Below are 22,576 nucleotides of genomic sequence, written 5' to 3' on the forward strand. Positions count from 1 at the left end.
GTTCATATCCCTCAGCAATTTTTAAATATTTTTCAGTGTACGTCTTGTGCATATTTTATTAAATTTATTTACACTTTGATCTGGAAATGGTATTTTTTACCCTTCAGTTTCAAATTTTTGTAGCTATTATACAGAAATATGATTGATTTTACATACTAATTTCATACCCTATGCTCTTGCTAAATTATCTTAATTCAAGTATATTTTCTCATAGATACTTTAGCATTGTCTTCAAAAACAACGACATAATCTGTGACTAGAAATAATTTTGTTTCTTCCTTTCTGATTTTTATGCATGTTATTTACTTTCCTTGTGTTATTGTAGTGGTAAGGACCTGCAGTACAATATTTGTGACAAATGAGAGTGGGTATTTTTGTTTTGCTCCCAAGTTTAGAAGGAAAATGTTTGATCAGCATATTATCTTGGTGAGTATTCCATGTGCACATGTAACAATATGTAGTTTACAACTTTGGGTATGATAATCTACAAATATCAATTAATTTAGTTTGCTTGTAGTATGGTTCAGACCTTCTAAAACATTAGTGATTTTCTGGGTACATATTCTATAAATTATTCATAGATGGATGTTAAAACCTTTAGTGTAATTATGAGTAGATTATTCCTCCTGGCACTTCTTTATGAATTTTGAAGCTCTATTATTAGGTGCACACATATTTATATCTGTATAACCTTCCCTGTAAATTCCTCTTTTACTATTATTAAACGTCCCTCTTTAACTCTTACAATTTTGTCTTGAAGTCTATTTTGTCTAGCAATAATATAGTCATGTCAGCTTTCTTATGTGCTCTTTGCATGTTATGTATTGCTCCATCCTGTCCTTTCAGCTTCTTTGTGTCTTTGTATTTAACATGTGTTTCTTGTAGATAGCAGTGTCTATCTTGTAGATAGCTTGCTTTTTGTTGTTTTTCTAAAAATCCAGTCCAGGGCTTCCCTGGTGGCGCAGTGGTTGAGAGTCTGCCTGCCAATACAGGGGACATGGGTTCGTGCCCCGGTCCAGGAAGAACCCACATGCAGCAGAGCGGCTAGGCCCATGAACCATGGCCGCTGAGCCTGCACGTCCGGAGCCTGTGCTCAGCAACGGCAGAGGGCCACAACAGTGAGAGGCCCACGTACCGCAAAAAAAAAAAAAAAAAAAAAAATCCAGTCCAATGATTTCTGACAACTGAAGTGTTAAGTTCATTTACATTTCATGTCATTATTAATATAATTGGGTTAAAGTCTATCATCTTGCTCATTGTTTTCATTGTCCCTTCAGTGTTTTTGTTGTTGTTCACTTGTTATCTTTTCCTCTGATATTTCGAGTAAATTCGAATGTATTTTAGTTTCTTCAATGCACCACTTTTTCTTTTTGATATTTATTTAAACATCTTTATTGGAGTATACTTGCTTTAGAGTGGTGTGTTAGTTTCTGCTTTATAACAAAGTGAATCAGCTATACAAATATAGATATCCCCAGATCTCTTCCCTCTTGTGTCTTCCTCTCTCCCACCCTCCATATCCCACCCCTCTAGGCAGTCACAAAGCACTGAGCTGATCTCCCTGTGCTATGTGGCTGCTTCCCACTAGCTATCTATTTTACATTTGGTAGTATATATAAGTCCATGCCACTCTCTCACTTTGTCCCAGCTTACCCTTCCTGCTCCCCATGTCCTCAAGTCCATTCTCTAGTAGGTCTGTGTCATTATTCCCGTCCTGTCCCTAGGCTCTTCATAACCATTTTTTTTTTTTTTTAGATTCCATATACATGTGTTAGGATACGGTATTTGTTTTTCTCTTTCTGACTTACTTCACTGTGTATGACAGACTCTAGGTCCATCCACCTCACTACAAATAACTCAATTTTGTTTCTTTTTATGGCTGAGTAATATTCCATTGTATATATGTGCCACATCTTCTTTATCCATTCATCTGTCAATGGACACTTAGGTTGTTTCCATGTCCTGGCGATTGTAAATAGTGCTGCCATCATCCAAAAATCCACAAACAATAAATGCTGGAGAGGGTGTGGAGAAGAGGGAATCCTCTTGCACTGTTGGTGGGAATGTAAATTGATACAGCCACTATGGAGAACAGTATGGAGGTTCCTTAAAAAACTAAAAATAGAACTACCATACGACCCAGCAATCCCACTACTGGGCATATACCCTCAGGAAACCATAATTCAAAAGGAGACATGTACCACAATGTTCATTGCAGCAATGCACCACTTTTTAAAAAAACTTTTTAGAAGTTTCTGTATGGCAAAAACTATGCAACTTTAACTTATTTTATTTAGAGTCAATATTGTATCACTTAATAGATCACACTTCACATTTCATGCTTCTCTGAGGTCCCTATTTGCTTCTCAGTTCCTACTTCACAAATGTTATAAATTTAGAAAAATACAACTCAAATTAATCCCATCATTTGTGTTATTGCTGTAACATTTTGGTTCATGATATGTTATAAACCCTAACATATAATGTTATTATTTTTGCTTCAAACCAAGGATTGAGAGACTTTTCCTCAGAGGGCTAGATGTAAATATTGGGTTGGCCCAAAAGTCTGTTTGGGTTTTTCAGTAACATCTTATGGAAAAATCTGAATGAACTTTTGGGCCAACCCAATATTTTAGGTTTATGAGCCATATGGTTGCTGTTACAACTACTCACCTCTCCTGTTGTAGCATGAATGGAGCCATAGACAATACATAAGCAAGTGAAGAAAGCTCTGTTGCAATTAACCTTTATCTATAAAAACTGTTGGCTTGTCCCCAAGCTGTAATTTGCTGACCATTGTTTGTACAGCTGTTTATTAGGGAAATTATAAAAAAATTTATCTTTACCCACCTATTTACTGGATCTGATCATCTTCATTCCATTTTTTCCCCATGTTTATTGAGGTATAATTGGTATACAAAAAAAGTGAATATAATTAATATAATACAATTTGGTAAATTTAGACATACGTATACCTCCTGTTACTATCACCACAATCTAGGTAATAAATATATCCATCACCTCCAAAAGTTTCCTTGTGTTCATGTGTGGGTGTGTAGGTGTGTATGTTAAGAGCCCAGAAATAAACTCACTCATATATGGTCAACTGATCTTCTTCAAAGGTACCGAGAATATACAACGGAGAAAGGATAGTCTGTTTAAAAAATGATGTTGAAAAAACTAGATATCCACATTTAAGACAATGAAATTCGACATACACAAAATTTAACTCATAATGGGTTAAAGATTTGAATATAAGAGCTGAAAACATAAAACTCACAGAAGAAAACATAGGAGAAAAATTCTTTATTTCTTTATGTAGATCCTGGTTTCCACTGATAATTTTTCCCTTTAATATGAAGAATATGTTTTGGCATATTTTGTAGTACAGTTTTACTGACTACTAATTCTCCAGCTTTCATTTTCCAGAAAAATATATTTGTTTGACCCTATTTTAAAGCACATTTTCACTGGAAGTAAAATTATTACCTGACAGTATTTTAAAGATGTTTAAAGATTTAAAGATGTGTCATTGTCTTCTAGCTCACATTGCTTCTAATGAGAAGGTAACTGTCATGCATATCATCACAATATCATTTTTATTCTGGCTGCTTTGAAAACTTTCTGTCTTTGGTTTTCTGCAATTGGATTATGATGTGCCTAGGTGTGGTTTTATTTGTATTTTTTCTTGGTTTGTGTTCCATTTTATGATTGGATCTGTGGGTTTGAAAAACTTTTTTTTCTTTTTTGGTCCCATTCTCATTCTTTTCTAGAACGTCTGGAAATTCAATTGCAATTATTTTAGGCCATTTTTCATTATCCTCCAGGTCCTTAGGTCTCTTTTCTTTAGTCTTCAATCTTTTTTCTATCTAGCAGATTGTCTCAGCTCTTTCAATTTGTCTTCAATTTCACTGACCCTTCTACCTTTTCCAATATGTTGTTCATTCCATCTAGGTAATTTTTTCATTCCAGTTATTATACCGTTTTAGTTATAGTATTTGCATTTGGTTATTATTTTTTTTTTTTTTGCGGCACGCGGGCCTCTCACTGTTGTGGCCTCTCCCGTTGCGGAGCACAGGCTCCGGACGCGCAGGCTCACTGGCCATGGCTCACGGGCCCAGCCGCTCCGCGGCATGTGGGATCTTCCCGGACCGGGGTACGAACCTGCGTCCCCTGCATCGGCGGGCGGACTCTCAACCACTGCGCCACCAGGGAAGCCCCATTTGGTTATTTTTTAAAGGATTTTTTCCCGCTGCTGAAATTTCTTATGCATTTGCTCATAAATACTGCATTTATCTTTAAATCTTTGAACATATTTTCCTTTAATACTTTGAAATTATTATAATAGCTAGGCTGTGCTATATCCAACATCTGGGCCATCTCAGGGTTAGTTTTTAAAAGACCACTGTTATTCTCTCTTTTTTTTAGTTTATTTTTTTAATTTATATTATTTATTTTTGCCTGCATTAGGTATTTTTTGTTGCACATGGGCTTTCTCTAGTTGCAGCGAGCAGGGGCTACTCTTTGTTGCGGTGCATGGGCTTCTCATTTCGGTGGCTTCTCTTGTTGCGGAACATGGGCTCTAGGCTTATGGGCTTCAGTAGTTGTGGCACACGAGCTCAGTAATTGTGGCTCTCGGGCTCTAGAGCGCAGGATCAGTAGTTGTGGTGCATGGGCTTAGCTGCTCTGCGGCACGTGGGATCTTCCCAGACCAGGGCTTGAACCCATGTCCCCTGCACTGGCAGGAGGATTCTTAACCACTGCACCACCAGGGAAGTCCCATGACCACTGTTATTCTTGACTAAGGGTAACACTTTCCTATTTTCCTTGCATGTCAGGTAATTTTTATTATTTATTGAGCACTGTTAGTAATTATCACTACATTATTACACTGTAATGTATAATACATATTATATAATATATTATAGATAACTGGACTATGCTCTCTTCCTCCAAAGAGTGTCGATGTTTATTCTAGTAGGTAATTCAGCTACCTGCTAATCACCACAAATTTTTGTATTCTGCCTTTTTACATTTTATCAGGGTGAGATGTAGGGAGAACATAGAGACTTGCTCTTACAAATTGGTGGAACTCTACTTCCAAATTCTACCTCCCCATGAATCTTATCGGGGCTTGGTGTTAGCCTTTGTTTGGGAGTATCTAGAATAAGTCTTTATTTTCAAGCAAGGCCCTGACTCCTAAGGCTTAATCATTCTGATATCTCAGCAGGATGTTTGGAATTTTAAGAAGGTATATCCTACTTTGCTAAGCTGAAAATTCTAGCTTTCTCCATCACTGCTTGAACTCTACTGTCACTTTTCTGCTCTGAACCTGATATAGAAGAGTGCGCTAAGCCTCAACAGTTTCACCTTATCTATGCATCCCAATCTTCAGGTAAGGACTAGGATGGAATCAACACAAATTCCTATAAGCCTTCCTCTAATCAGCCCTTTCTGTTCCATCTCTAAAATATTGTATAAATTAGATTCAATATTAAAGTAAATATTTTGGTAAAATTTTTGCTAAGTGATAGTATTAACTTCCTTAATTAATATTTACATTTTTATTTCTACTTTTTTAGGTTCAGCATGGACTCATCTACATTTTATCTAGCTTAATTATCCAAAAATTCCTTTAGAACCACTAATAAACGAGTTACTGAGGTGTGTCAAAAAGAGCTTGAATTTACAGTCAGAAGATACACATTTTACTTTTGGTTTCCTTAGCCTCTATTAGCTTATCTTTCATACAAGGGTGATATTGCTTCTTTTACACACATAGCAGAATTGTTTGAATGAAAAGAATACAAGTGGAATCACTTCGTACACCATAGAATACATCAAGAGTTGTTAGGACATATAATGCATTTTCTGCTCTATAGTTTTAACATAACTGTAATTCATTACGCTGGCTGAAACACTGGGATCCATTAGTCTACCTGTTATCATCATAAGTAAAATTCTAATAAATTTAACAGAATTTTGGCTCTGAAAAATATTTGACATTGAAATTTTTTGCCGGGAATTTTTTTTTTTTGCGGTACGCAGGCCTCTCACTGTTGTGGCCTCTCCCGTTGCGGTGCACAGGCTCCGGATGCACAGGCTCAGCGGCCATGGCTCACGGGCCTAGTCGCTCCGCGGCATGTGGGATCTTCCCAGACTGGGGCACGAACCCCTGTCCCCTGCATCGGCAGGCGGACTCCCAACCACCGTGCCACCAGGGAAGCCCTATCACAGGGAATTTTATTAGATATTTTTCCAGTAGTTCATTTGCTCTTACATCTGATAGTTCTAATGATTTTTCTACAGTGTTATGCTGTTCATGTTTAGACATTCATAACAAACAAGTATCCAGCTGAATAGCACAAACATATGCATTGCCAGAGAATAAAATACACTTTCTATCTTGTTACTACATAACTCAATCTGACTTTAGAAAACAAGAATAAAACATTGTGATTTGGAGTCAAATTTGACTTGGTTATTATTTCATCCTTTTCATTCTTTAAAACTAAGTAATGCTAGAGTAATCCAACAGCCTGTCTTAGGCATATCACAGTTCTCAGTCATCCTCAATTTCTTTACATTCACTGAGTGATAGCATGTACTCCCTTTCATAAAAATGTCTCACTCTTGCTTTATTTGTTCTCTAGGATCTGTCTAATTTTGGTTATGTGTCTGATCTGCTGGTGCGGAATATGGAGAAAAGAGTAGTTCCAAAATGTCAATCTGAATGTTGTAATATATCAAAAGAAAAGTAGAGGATGCACAATCCCAGTACAAATACTTCCAAATTAGAGGTGAAAGCAACAGTCACAGGCAAATTTTTGTTTGTAAAACCCTATTTGCCATGTTTATTGAAAGGGATTAAAAGAGGAATTTCTTTAACTATTGCCATAGATAAAACAGTTTCATATGTAGGTTGTATTTAAATGTACTCCTAGCAGCAGGTAATGTTGATACATGTGGCAGATGGAACCTAAGGTGACTCCAGTGATTTCTACCTCTGTTATTAATGTCTTTGTGTATAATTCTCTCCCATGGAGGGTGGGAAAAAACTGTGATGAGATGTTCCTTCAGTAATTAGGTTATGTTATATAAGATTCCATCTTAACAGACTAGAGCTAGAGATTCTTCCTCATGGCTTGATGAATTAAGCAGCCACGTTGGAAAACCACATGTGACAAGGAATTACAGGTGATCTCTAGGACCTGCAGAAATATTCTAAGACATGAGAGTGGCCTTCAGCCCAAAACCAGCAAAATGCTAGGGCCCTCTATCATGCAACCATAAGGACATTAAATCTTTCACTAACCTTACATGATCCAGGATAAGCTCCTTCTCTCAAAATCCTTAACTTAATCATGTATTGCCACATAAAGTGATATTCACAGGGTTTGGGGATTAGGACATGGATTTACCTTCTTGGGGGATACTATTCAGCCCACTACATATTTTCAACTTGAACTACTCTTTCACCCTCATTCTTTTCCCATTAAAAAATAATTTTCAGTAAGATTACTTCCATTTAATCATTCACTCTTGGCCATCCTCTATCTATTCCATCATCCCAGATTTACTGGTTTTCTTTTCTGGATCAAGCTGTGTGCTAGGATCTAACCTAGCATGTTATTCACTTGTATCTGTAATGTAATGAATGCGCCTAGATGTTTTGAAGTCTTTAAAAACATTTTTTCCAAATGTTAATTTGGAACATTTGAACCTGTGATAAACTGAAATCCATGCTCCAGTTGAGTAATCTGTTAAACAGTACAAAAGTATTTATTAATATAGAAATACTTCTTTCTATGTATTTATACATATATACTTGGAATTGCACATTTACAAGTGGACTTATAATAAATTAATATGTCACATTTATTTATAGAACTTGTAAAAATTCTCTCCCACAGAAAAATATGATAAATGGTGTTCGGGTTCCTGCCATAGTTCACAAAGGTTTAAAACACAAAAAAACTAGGCTTAACTTCACTATAACAATACTAGTAAATAAGATAAATGAAAGTACACAGTATTTTGTAGTATTATAGCTAATATTCTCTAATACGGACAGTGCACAACAAGCTAGGTTGGTCACTCTTCCCAAAATACCTTTGCTTACTATCTTCTTTTCCTTTCCAGGAAAATATTCTCACAGCCCCTCTGACTTCTTGGTAAACACAACCCCACTCGCCTACCCCCAAACACCCACACACATTGTATACTCATGATATAAATGAAGAAAACATGTCCGAACTTTTGAGCTTTCCTGGGAGCTATAATACATACAGACTTGAGGGCTGCCATTGCCTTTTAGTTCAATTCTGTACGTTTTGATGTGCAGTCAGATCAAGTCCACTTGCAGGACATTTAGGACAAGCAAGTGGAAGAGTTTAAATTCTTAAATTTGGTACAATAGTCATAACTTTGAAAATTTAAATGTTAGTTAATTTGGGCCTCAAGGGAAAAGAATTGTCTTCAAAGATCTGCTTTGTGGGTAAAGAACATATGCATAATAAATATATGAATCCTTGCATATATTATATTCTCTAGTTCTCTTCTGCATAGTTTCAAAGAGTTTTGAATTATGGGAAATTGATAAGGATTACTACTAATTCTGGTATGTTTTAGTAGAAAAGTAAATAGCCTTTCAAAGCTTCTTCCAGATGTCTGATTCTATGGAATCATTGATTTCCTTATATATTTTCCTGAATTATACTGTATTTGGAATTCAATCATTTCTTTTTCTCTTCTTCAAAACTTTATTAGGGGCTTCCCTGGTGGCGCAGTGGTTGAGAATCCGCCTGCCCATGCAGGGGACACGGGTTCGTGCCCCCGTCCGGGAGGATCCCATGGGCCGCGGAGCGGCTGGGCCCGTGAGCCATGGCCACTGGGCCTGCGCGTCCGGAGCCTGTGCTCCACAACGGGAGAGGTCACAACAGTGAGAGGCCCGCGTACCGCAAAAAAAAAAAAAAAAAAAAAAAAACTTTATTAGCTTTTATGTGGAGATCTTGAAACAATGAGGTTGACCTGGAGATTGAAAAATGCACACTGGAAACAAATTAATGCACGGGGCTGTTTCCTCTCCCCCTATGGGGCAACCACAACAGGTTTATTCCTTCCTGCAACTACTGAAATCTACTTACTGCACCCCATGGATCTGGAATGGGAGAATGGAGCTAGTGTTTATTCTGGTCTCAGCTTGTCTTCTAGTTCAAAAAATAGGATTTGGATCATATAATAGAGAACAAATGAAAATCTTGCAGAGGCAGCATGGTCTAAACCAGTCAAAGTTAGAAAACAGTGTCACCAGAGAAAATCAGAATGTGTATAAAGCCAAAAAGATTGAAGAAAGAGGTTTAGTTAATTTTATGGAGTATTTTTATTTTGGAGGGTTAATGAAAGAAAGTAAAGTGCTACATTTGTACCAATATGTGAAAAACAATTGCCTTTGAAGGATTCTTATTGCTTGGGATAATAACATATAAATAAGGAATGAAAGTATATCATGCCATTTAAATTATCCCATAGAGTAATAGAGTACATTCTCTTACCCTTGTAAATATTCCTAGGAAGAGAAATTAAATCACCATGTAAGTAATTGTCCTAGGGGTTTTTTATTTCATTTTAATAGTTCATTTTAAGTATCAAAGTAGAAAAATCTTAAGTTCAACTGAATGTTAATAAAAGGGATTGCAAAACCAAGAGGTGGCAAGATACAGCAGAGAGGATGTCTTCATATTCTTTGGTTAGTCAATTGTATTTTATCCACCTAATATCCCATTTCAGGAAGCAAAAATGTCTCAAGGCAACCCATATTAGAGAGTTCTCTTATGAGTAAGAACTTATTAATAAGAATTTATATTACCAATGAACAAGATTTAATTAATTCTGAAACATTTTAATCATGATTTTTATGATTGCTTTCCAGATAACATACAATGTCCAGTTTCTTCTTTTAGTAGCATAAACACTATAACCGTTTCAACTAATTTTATCTAGAACAAAATAATAATGAAAAGGAGTATATCCTTTTAATGTATGCCTAAACCCTAGCTCAAAAATTACACAGATTTACTTTAGATTACCAAAATAATTTAAATAAACATGTATAATTTAATACAGATTTAATATTTCCTTAAATACATTAAAAGATAATGATATCAAAAATGATAATTCTCTCTAATTCATTATATACCAGATACAACTATATTGATTTCCCTTTGAATATCTGTGGTCCTATGGTAAGCCAGGGACAAAATGAAGATTCACCATACATTAAGAGGTAATAAATAAATAAACAAGAAAAAGAAAGAAATCACTCTCTACTATTAAAATCAGAACAGGTATTGGATTGCAAGGGATTTTAAACTTGCAAAAGAAAACATGTATTAATATTTGCAATTTGATCTAAATAAAGCTAGTTAAGGTTTGTCACTTTATTACTGAAACACTCAACATAACCAACCTCATCACCAACTCTATTTGAATTCACATAAACTTCTAATTTTATAGGCACATTAACTATCTTAACTACTAAAATAGACTTTCCTTGAAAATAAATGAGTAGAAGCTCTAAATATGAACAGTCAAGCTGTTCATGGTATGCTCCATGGATCTGCAAAATGCTTTCATTCTTATATTGACATGAGCCTAAGCTCCCAAGATCTAAAAAAAAAAAAAAAAAAAAAAAAAAAATGCAAAATATTCAGCATCTTACCTGTAACAAGAAAGCTGCATCTCCCTGCTCCAGCTTCATTTATGATGCTACAATTATAAACCCCATAGTTTTCGTTGGAAAGACTCTTCACCGGGTACTCTGTGTATTCTTGAGAGTCAAATTGACCCGTCCGTAATAATTTGTTTCCCAAGCGCCACTCATAGGTCAGCACCCGTATTGGATAGGCTCTCAGGACCCTGCAGCTCATAGTGACACTGCGGTCTTGTCCTTGCCGGATTTCCAGAAATGCTGGTTCCACAGCAGGAGGATCTGTAGAAAAGAGATATTAAAACAGATAAAATATGTGGTTTGCAATAAGCCAGGGGCTACTCTTACTGTGAGAAGCTATTTTCAAGAATACATCTAGCAACAGGGAAGGAATATTAAGAGGTGGGTGGAGAACATATTTAGACCTGGGAATTTTAGCTTGGGTAGGGAAACGTGATTCCTGAGTGTGGGCAATGAATAAGACTCATTGCTTTAAAAAAAGCATTTGCAGGTGAAACTAAGCAGAGTTTATTTTTTCTTTCTAGTTGCTTCCCAGAAAAAAATGTCGTAAGTATGTTTGGTTTATACTGTTAGCAAGCAAATGATGTTCTGAAGCAGACGAAGCCATTGGTTCAAGTCAGTGAATTCTAATTATTCCATATGAGGCTCAGTCCTTGGGCTTCTGGATATCAATTATTTAATAAAATGGGTAACACAAGTATATAAATTTATTTTCTAAATTATTCAGTCAGAAAGAATTTGACTGCAAGTCATAATATTCATGCGTAAACCTTAAACAAACTTTGCAAATTATACCACAGGTGGATATGGATTTCAACCCACTGCAATGGCTCATTTATTTGTCTTAATTGTAAGTTTTTTTCCCATACAATCAAAACTTGCTACGTTAGGTACCTAATCTTTTTGTTTTTGATGGGAAGATTTCCAAAAGGTGTTACACATTTCTCTCATTAGGGTATGCAAAATACAGGCCTTTTCTTAATGATGACTCCCAACTATTATAATAAATAACAATTATTTCCTGGGCTCTAATGACATGGTTCATTTGATCAAGGAAATTGTGTGGGACCCCTCAGGATTTTTTTGCGCTCAGGATTGCTCTGGGCAACAATATCACATCCTTGACTAGATGTGTATGGCACCCTCTTGAGTTGTGCAGTATAAAAGCTATACAACCCTACCTGGAAGGCCTTCCTTCAGGATGCTAAAAGGTTTTAGGACTACCACACCAAATGTGCCATCTGATATTCTTTACATGTCATTCCATCTACTTTTTATAATATTGCTCTCCTTTCTCATAGCCAACATATTGACTGACCCTTCTTGCTTCTTTCAACAAATATGTTTAAGCTACCATAGGAATTTTAATTTTATTCATAAATTCAATTTTTGAGCCCTCCTTATACAAGTGCTAATAGAAAAAGAAATGAACAAGAAAAAAATCCTATCTGCATGTAGTTTATGGTCTAACGCAATAGGCAGACATTTAAATAGCTAATTTAAAAAACTGAAGTACAAAAAACAATTCTAGGGTAGAAAGTGAAGAAGTGAATAACACTATGAGGATTGACCAGGCAAGGAATGTGATACTTGAATTGTATCTCCCAGGATATATAGGAAATGGTCAGGCGGGTGAATAGTAAGAGAGGACATCCCAGGTAGAGGGGTAAGTAGGTGCAAAGGTAAGGAGGAGACAGGGAGAACAGGGTGTTTAGGGAAGTATAAATGAATAGCATAACTGATGCATAAAAGGTGCATGAAGGCTTGGGAAGAAATAAAGATGAAAAGAAAAGCAGAGGCTCTATCAAGGATCCTTGAATGTCATGTTATGGAGTTTGAATTTTATCCTGTTGAGGGTCTTTAAAAAATTTTTAAATAAAGCCTTTATATGATTAAACCAATCTTTTAGAAGGCATACTGTGGCAGATAGGAGGAGCATGAACCTCAAAGAGAGGAAACTCAAAGAGAAGGCCTGAACTAAGGCAATGTCATGGGACCATAAATGATGCCTTAGACAAGAGGGGGATGAGTGATGAAGACAGGGAAGAAAGGAGGGGTAGTTTGGAGTTTGGTGGACATGTTGAATTTGTGCACCCAAGTACTTCTTTATTTCCAAACATATGGTTATGTTTTATTTTTTCTTTGTTCTGATTTTGTGCTTAACTGAATCATATTCAGAGAAAACAATTCATATATATTAAATCAACTGAAATTTGTTAAAACTTGTTTTATCTCCCCGAGTATGATCGATTTTTATCCTGTTTGTGCTTGCAAAGAAGGAGTAGTCTGTAGTTTGGGGATGTGATGTGGATCTATTGGGTTAAGTCTGATAACTGTGTTGTCCATATCATTTATATAGTTGTTAGGGGGTTTTTTTTGCCCCATTTATTCTACTTGGATTAACTTAGAAGAAAGTGTTGAATTCTTCTAAAAGGGTAGTAGCTTTTAAAAATTTTCTTCTTGTAGTCCTGTCTCCTTTTTGCTCTACATATATTGAGGCAATTCTATTCATTACATACAAATTTAAATCGGCTTTATGCTATTGATGATTTGAAACTTTTATCTTTGTGAATTATCTCCTTTATCTCTATTAACGTTTTAATATTTAAAACTCTATCTTGTCTCATATTAATATAGTTACCTTGGCTTTCATTTAGTTAATATTTACATGTTATGTCTTTTCCATCCCTTTATACTTTCAGTAACCTTATATTTTACTAGCACCTCTTTTAAACAGCACATTGTTATATTCTATTTTTTCAAAAAAGTCAGACAATCTTTTTCTTTTACCCAGAGTACTTAGCACTTTAATCATTTCAGTTTAATATACTGATATATTTGGGTACAAGTGTTTCCTGTTATTTTATTCTTTCTGTTTGTTTTGTGATCTTTCTTTCTTTGTTTTCTTTGTATTAATGGATTATATCATTATTCTAACCCTTTTCCTGCTACTAGTTGGGAACTTAACTGCTCTGTTTCTATTATTTTATTGATTGTCTTAAAGCATGCAACATGCCTACTTAAGTTATCCCAAAACATCAATTAATACCTTTACCATCCTCTTAGACAAAATAAGAATCTTAGAACACTTTGTTTCTTTTATTCCTGTTCTGACATATGTTATTGAGTCATGAACTTTAATTCCCTCATTTTAAAAAAATTTATTGGACATTATCATACTTTATACTTGCACTATTTTTTAAATTACCCAGATATATGTTAGCTTATTTGCCCTTAATTCCTTCTTTCATCACAGACCTACCAAATCTGTGAACACTTTCCTTTCGCCTAAAGTATATCATATTGAATTATATTTAGTACACTTTATGATGTTGATTTTCAAAAAATATATATTTTACCTCATTCTTTTTTTTTTTTTAACATCTTCAGTGGAGTATAATTGCTTTACAATGGTGTGTTAGTTTCTGCTTTATAACAAAGTTAATCAGTTATACAGATACATATGTCCCCATATCTCTTCCCTCTTGCGTCTCCCTCCCTCTCACCCTTCCTATCCCACCCCTCTAGGTGGTCACAAAGCACCGAACTGATCTCCCTGTGCTATGCGGCTGCTTCCCATTAGCTATCTATTTTACGTTTGGTACTGTATATATGTCCATGCCACTCTCTAACTTTGTCCCAGCTTACCCTTCCCCCTCCCCGTGTCCTCAAGTCCATTCCCTAGTAGGTCTGTGTGTTACTCCCGTCTTGCCCGTAGATTCTTCATGACCATTTTTTTTTTTTTTAGATTCCATATATATATAGGTTAGCATACGGTATTTCTTTTTCCCTTTCTGAGTGACTTCACCCAGTATGACAGACTCTAGGTCCATCCACCTCACTACAAATAACTCAACTTCGTTCCTTTTTATGGCTGAGTAATATTCCATTGCATGTATGTGCCACATCTTCTTTATCCATTCATCTGTTGATGGACACTTCGGTTGCTTCCATGTCCTGGCTATTGTAAATAGAACTGCAATGAACATTGTGGTACATGACTCTGTTTGAATTATGGTTTTCTCAGGGTATATGCCCAGTGGTGGGATTGCTGGGTTGTATGGTAGTTCTAATTTTAGTTTTTTAAGGAAACTCCATACTGTTCTCCATAGTGGCTGTATCAATTTACATTCCCACCAGCAGTGCAAGAGTGTTCCCTTTTCTCCACACTCTCTCCAGCATTTATTGTTTGGAGCTTTTTTGATAATGGCCAAACTGACTGGTGTGATGTGATACCTCATTGTAGTTTTGATTTGCATTTCTCTAATGATTAGTGATGTTGAACATTCTTTCATGTGTTTGTTGGCTATCTGTATATCTTCTTTGGAGAAATGTCTAATTAGGTCTTCTGCCCATTTTTGGATTGGGTTGTTTGGTTTTTTGTTATTGAGCTGCATGAGCTGCTTGTAAATTTTGGAGATTAATCCTTTGTCAGTTGCTTCATTTGCACATATTTTCTCCCATTCTGAGGGTTCTCTTTTCGTCTTATTTATGGTTTCCTTTGCTGTGCAGAAGCTTTTGAGTTTAGTTAGGTCCCATTTGTTTATTTTTGTTTTTATTTCCATTTCTCTAGTAGGTGGGTCAAAAAGGATCTTGCTGTGATTTATGTCATAGAGCATTCTGCCTATGTTTTCCTCTAAGAGTTTTATAGCGTATGGCCTTACATTTAGGTCTTTAATCCATTTTGAGTTTATTTTTGTGTATGGTGTTAGGGAGTGTTCTAATTTCATTCTTTTATATGTAGCTGTGCAGTTTCCCCAGCACCACTTATTGAAGAGGCTGTATTTTCTCCACTGTATATTCTTGCCTCCTTTATCAAAGACAAGGTGACCATATGTGCATGGGTTTATCTCTGGGCTTTTAACCTCATTCTTAAAAGATATTTTCCTTGTACACAGGATTATAGGTGAGCAGTTATTTTCTTTCAGCACAACAGGATATAATTCCATTGTCTTCAGATGGCCATTATTGCTGTAGAAAAGTAAGCTCAAAGTCTCATACTTTGAAGTGAACATCTTTTTTTCCTCCAGCTGCTTTCAGAATCTTTTTGCTTTGATGTTCTGCAGCTTCAATATAATGTTTCTAGGTATAGATTTCTTTTTACTTATAGTTTGGAATTTGCTGGGCTTCTTAAATCTCTTGATTAAACTTTGGTGTCTGTCATCTAGGAAATTTTTGGAAAATTCTCATCATTAGCTCTTCAAATGAACCTGTATTGTTCTCTTTCTATTCTCAATTGAGAATCCTTTTTATTCTGTTTTCCATGTCTTTTAATCTCTCTTCCAACCATTTCTTGAGGTTTTTGCATGAATAAATTCTCTGAGCTAATTCTTCTTTATCTCTGCTTAATCTTCATTGTGTTATTTACAATAATGTAGTTTTCATTTCTAAATGTGTGTAGTCCTTTGGTATACCTTTTATACCACTGTTTTAATACTTTCCCATTACCTGCAAAGGTAGTAACGCTTGTCTTTAAACAAAGTAATTGTTTTATACCATCTGATATTTCCAATTATAGTATTTTTTTTTTTTTCGGTATGTGGGCCTCTCACTCTTGTGGCCTTTCCCGTTGTGGAGCACAGGCTCCGGACGCGCAGGCTCAACAGCCATGGCTCACGGGCCCAGCCGCTCTGTGGCACGTGGGATCTTCCCGGACTGGGGCACAAACCCATGTCCCCTGCATCAGCAGGCGGACTCTCAACCACTGTGCCACCAGGGAAGCCCCCAATTATAGTATTGACAGGGCTTTTCTGTTGGTTTGCTCTCAGAGTACCTTGTTCCTGTGTATTCTTGGTTAATTTTAACTCTGTGCTACTCATTGTCCTTTAAAAAATATTTATGAGGATACTTCATGCCTCAGATGATGGCTTCCTCCTCTAGAGATTTGTGTCCATAGGCAACTCTTGGCATCAATGTCTAGGATCACATTAATCCAAGTTCACTGCTTGAGGTTTTATTTTAATCATGTGGGTCACATGAAATTGAGTTCAAAATCCATATATATAAGAGCTGGTTTGTGATTATAACTTCAAGAATGGTTCCTACGTCATCTCCATCCTTCTCATGTCAAAGGCAAGGCTCTTTGCACTCCCTTGAGAGTAGGAATGTGTAGACTGGGTTTACTTCTGCTCTACTCTTACCCTGTGGGTACAGTCCTTTGAGTTCCAACTTCTATTGGTAGACACTTTCCCAGGGAACACCCTAGGTTTGGAGTTCTGCATCCCTTGCCCAGAGATGCCATCAGAAAACTGAAGCTCAAATTTGCCCATGTCAGCAAATGCTCCCAAGGGCAAAAGTAGGCTCACTGTACTATTTTTGTATAAATTTGGCCTGGAATTTTTAAATAAATATTTTAATGCTTTCATAATATTTTAAGAATATTTTCTAGCATTTTCAGTTGTTTGCATTGAAAGGGTTTTGTGGAATATTTTATCTATTTTATGCCCAGAAATGCATGTCTCTGATTGCCAAGCAGAAATATGGATCTAAAGCTCAGAATGGAAGGCTGACTGCAGGCTATAGTTCTGTTGAGATATCTCAGAGAAAGTATAAACAAAGCCATATAAAATGTCAAATTTGAATTTACTCTTGAATATAATCACTTACGGGGTTGGAGGAAAATAAAAGCTCCTAAAGGAAAATAAACATAAATTAGCAGAGAGATGTGTGGATCCAGAAAGTTGTGTTACAAAAATTGAAGGAGTTGTATGCTTCAAAGAACAGGAAGTAATACAATGTGCCAAATGTTAGCAAGGCAGAAATTAATACTTAAAATATCTACTGTTTTTGACAAGTTTAATATTATTAATGATTATAGTGAAAGCATTTTCTGTGAAGTATTTATAACCTGGGTTACAGATTTTTGGCATATGAAAGGATGGTTAAATAGTAGAGATCAGTAATGAAAACTGTTTGTTCAACAATATTGCCTGTGATTAGAAAAGATGGTTATTTCTATTGATTCTACCTTCAAAATATATTGGGAGTTTATACATTTCTCTCAGTCTCCACCATCACCACTATTACCTCTCACATGGACTATTACAAATGTCCTGTGATAGCCTTCTAGCAGGCCAACATGCTTCCTCTTTTGACCTTCTCTCAACCTTCTGAGACTGGCCAGACGTCCTTTTACCAGAGAATCAGCCCTTTTATTCTCCTGTTTAGAATACTTTATTGACTCACCCCTGCTTGTTAACCAGGCCTACAAGGTCCTGAAAGTTCTGGCTCTAGTCATATATCCAGCTATTCTCATCTTGAACATTATGTTTCAGAAACATAGGTTTTCTTCCAGCTTCTGTATGATAAACCCTTTCCGGACAATGGACCTCTGATTTTGTTTTGTCTTTCCTTTACTTTATCCATGGCTCTGTAACTCTCATCTTTTAGATTTTACCTTCAGAAAGCCCATCCTTGACTACCAGTAAGTGAAGTATCTCTCCTACTGTTAATAATATAATGTTAGTTACCATTGTATTTGTCTCCTGTGTAAGTTCCATTATAAAGAAACTTACAACTTCCTAGCCATTGAATCACCCTCTGTATCCATCAAGTACCTAGTATTATAATTAATGACAAATCATTATTGATTGAATAAATGAATGCTGAAATGAATGAATGAATGATGTAAAAGAGCAAATATGTCCATAGTATCTTCAATATTCTCCACATCAAGACCTGGATTCTATGTTCACTTTGTTAAATATGGATGGGCTCTGTGATTACTTTGACCAATAGCATATAGCAGAAATGATGCTGTGCTGATTTCTGGGCCCAGGCCACAGAAGACAGGGAATTTCACTTCCTATTTTTTGAAATACTCACTCTGAGAGTCCTGACCCATGTAATAAGTCCAACTACTTTGCTAAAGAGATGAGGTGAAGGGGCCCTGCGATTACATAATGGAGAGGGCAGAGTTAAGCCCAGCCTTCCAGCCATCCCCAGGTTTCAGGGGATGCGAAGCTATCTTGGACCTTCCAGACCAGCCCAGCCACCCACAAAGTACCACCAAGTGATCCAGAATACCACAATCCATATGAAGCAAAAGAATAGCCTCCTCAAGTTATTGATTCACTAGAGATTAGATAACTAGATTTAGTAAGATGTGATATTTTTTGAGCTCCTAGGTAATATAGCAGTTTTTAACACAGTAATAGATAACTTACACAGATGCTTTTTAGCCTTGAAAATCCAGCAGTTTGATATTCTATGTGAAGACTTAGCAGAGTGAGGCATAAGGACAAGGAGACAGGGTAGTTGAGGAGACACAGTGTAAGCAACAGACCATGGGATCCAAACTGGCTCTGGAAAGGAATTAGCTCAGAAGGAAACTAATGGGGGAAGATAATCAATGGGTTGGATTACTAGGACAACTAGAAAACTTGAAAAGCAAATACACTGAAAACAACGGAGTCAGGAAGCAAAAACCTTGTAGTCAATAAATAGAATTTTGTCACAATTTAATACTTCAGTGATAGAGAAATTTAGAGTGATTACAAGATCAGAGATATGGCCATTGAAACAAAATGCTAAAGTGGAGTAGAGATTAATGATACTAGAGTCAAATGAAAATAAATTAAGAGAATATACAATTACTTTCAAATTATATTTGCATCTGTCTAGCAAAACAAAGTATTTGCAACTACTTATCTTCCTTCTTATTAACTTCTTTTTAAATGGCAAAGAATATAAATGTAATTAATTATACCTAACAGGGATATATCTTAAAATACATATTTACTTTTTCTATGAATGATTTTCTATGAGAATTCTTTGAATGTATCTCACCTATTAGGTTATTTCAAGTAATGGATTTTTTAGACCCTCATTATATATGAATGTGTCATTCATCCAAACCTAGAAGATTTAGCCCTGTAAAGACATCTGACAGTGCTGGGTTAAAACTTTTCAAGCACAGTGTGTTTTCATACATTCAAAACAATCTGAATTGGAAAGCATCCCTAAATGAAGGTAATCATTACTGCAATTTAAAATACTGCCCAAACTACTTGGATTCCAAGGTGGTTCCTTAACCTCAAAAAAGCAAGAGAATGTAAAACTGAGAATATTCATTATAGTTCAATCAGGTCTGCCTATGGAAAACTTCTGTGATAATAAGGTTTACTTTAAGCTCACTGACTATTAATGAGCTCAGCATCTCATTCTTTGGAATATCCAGTGAGGATAACCTGTGCAGTTATGATTAAATGGTGCAGTATGAAGTCTTTGAATATGATGAAAGAAAGCTTCAGGTGTCAAAAAAGTTAAAGTTCACTATTCTGACAGAACAAGTTTTTCATGGTGTAAGAGTTAATCAGTACGTTCTATTATGAAATAATCTTAAGAAACTAAAATAAATAAAATATCGTGAGAAAAAAGTCCACTTAGACATGAAATACTTAAAAGTAGGACTGCTTAGGAGAATAAATAGGTGCCTGAGTTTTGTTCAATTACATAAAATGATTCTAAAAATACATCATTACATTTTACTGAATGGATTCACGTACGTTAAAAATCTCTGGTTGAAAAGTTTGTCAAAATATCTCCCTACAAATATATTGGAGGATGATGGTAATAAAAATAATAATTATATTGGTTGATACTGAATATTTACTAAGTGCTAGGTATTGTGTTAAAATCTTCACACAGTTTACCTTTTTTTTTTTTTACATCTTTATTGGAGTATAATTGCTTTACAATGGTGTGTTAGTTTCTGCTTTATAACAAAGTGAATCAGTTATACATATACATATGTTCCCATATCTCTTCCCTCTTGCGTCTCCCTCCCTCCCACCCTCCCTATCCCACCTCTCCAGGCGGTCACAAAGCACTGAGCTGATCTCCCTGTGCTATGCGGTTGCTTCCCACTAGCTATCTACCTTACGTTTGGTAGTGTATATATGTCCATGCCTCTCTCTCGCTTTGTCACAGCTTACCCTTCCCCCTCCCCATATCGTCAAGTCCATTCTCTAGTAGGTCTGTGTCTTTATTCCTGTCTTTATCTTTTTATAATAAATAAATAAAATAAATAAAAGTTTATCTTTTTATAATAATAAGTCATTTTATAGAAGACACTGAGGCACAAAGCAGTTAAGGAAAGCCAAACATTAAAAAGTAGCAGAATAAGGATTCAAACAAGGTAATCTGATTCAGAATATACACTCTTAGCAACAACCTATGCTTCATTCTTTCTAATTACAAATATTACCAATGTTTCATGATTTCACTCTTTTCCTCAGAGGATTTTGAGAATTTTGCCCTATTAAAGCTATCGATTGAAGTAGATGTTGGCCTATTCACACCAGCATTTAGAATTCACAAACTTTCATAAGTCAAAATGCGAAACACGTTTTGTGGAAAGCAAAGAAGTATTGCAACAAAATTGCTATGTTAAAGAAAAATGTTAACGATGGATTTCAAACCAGACTCAAATTGCAGTTTATATAGCAATGTACTTCATGTAAATGAATTTCTGTATTATCCATGTATTAATATACATGATGAGTGCCTGCAGATTAGCTATCTGGAGGCAAACGTGTAATCTTTTAAAGTTATTAAGGATTTTGATAGGAATTAAGTAAAAAGTGTACAAAATTAATTAAGATTTAAGCATTTTCTGTTCTTGTACCTACTGGTTCCAAGTATTACAAATGGGGAATGGTTCTAATGTTTAAATTCACATACAAATGTCTAACTTATCTGGAAAGAGTAATGAATGAAAACACCAGACTATAGAGAAATGTGATTAATGTTTGTTTCTCAATAAGGGGATCAGAGGCAAGTTCATGAGTTCTTTTAACATTGTGTATGAATAAAAATTTGCCTCTATTTCTTAAAAAAAATAGCCAGATTCTAATGACAACCAGGACTGTGAGCAAATCAATACCTCTGATTTAAAAAAAAATACATTTGAATAAGTAAAAACCTTCCAAAGCTATCTTAAAGAATATTAATAAAACCCATTTTTAAGTCTTTAAGGGAGTGTGAGACTATAGATGAAAAATTAGTTACAGTTTAAAAGAGGAGAATGCTCACCTGTTTGAAGAACTTCAGGGTAAGAATGATCTTAATTATTGAACCCTTAGAGGGGACTGATAAACATGCACACAATAGGGTCATTTCTTCTCAAGTCAAATGCCTGTCTAATATAACACTTGTCTGCTCTTTGCTGTTTTTTTTGTTTAAGGAGATCTAGAAAAATTGTGCCCTTAAAAATAAAAAAGTCTAGTACTGAGATGAGAAAATCGAGGAGTTGGAGTGTTAAGTCAGCAAATTAAATCCTTCCTTTGTCCAACAAAAATAGTGAAATTATTACCTTTAGTGTATGACAACCTCTATTCCTCTGTTTCTGTGTGTGTGTGTCTTTCTCTCAGAGCTTTTCATGGTCTTATAATTATATCTATCTCAGTGGTAAAGAAACTGAACTTCAAAGAGATGAGTGAGAGTAACCTGTTTATGGCCATCGAGGGACACTAAACATATTTGAACCTAGGCTAATTTATCTTCAAGGTGTTAGCCATTTAGATTTGACCATGTGATATCTTGAAGCATTTTGTTACCATACAGATATAGGTTCAAAATATCCCTATTTTATTAGTATCAATCAAGCACATAAATACTCAGAAAATTCTTAGATACTGTTAGGTACACGATGATATATTAAGAGATTAAACAAAAATGAATAAAAAGGCTCCTATTAACATATCATTTACAGTATCAGTGTAAAGATAACATCTTAACAGATGTGAGTATGCACAATTTAATACAAACAATATATGAATTCTTAGAAGGCAATAATTAATTAATTGCTGTAGTATGATAGGAAATACATATATATATAAATTATTT

The 22,576-nt window shown here is 35.4% G+C and overlaps 1 protein-coding gene across 1 annotated transcript in view; it reads right to left on the minus strand.

Moving 5' to 3' along the window:
* The window catches only part of MDGA2 (MAM domain containing glycosylphosphatidylinositol anchor 2), a 273,598-nt gene that overhangs the window by 108,328 nt on the left and 142,694 nt on the right, over positions 1–22,576 (minus strand). Inside the window, exon 4 of the mRNA XM_022570646.3 lies at positions 10,721–10,990. Within this exon, the coding sequence (XP_022426354.2) occupies positions 10,721–10,990 (270 nt within the window). The remainder of the gene's footprint in view (positions 1–10,720; positions 10,991–22,576) is intronic.

The sequence above is a fragment of the Delphinapterus leucas genome, chromosome 2, assembly GCF_059928025.1.
Source record: "Delphinapterus leucas isolate spDelLeu-1000000601 "Yukka" chromosome 2, BTC_Dleu_Yukka2, whole genome shotgun sequence".
NCBI classification, from domain to species: domain Eukaryota; kingdom Metazoa; phylum Chordata; class Mammalia; order Artiodactyla; family Monodontidae; genus Delphinapterus; species Delphinapterus leucas.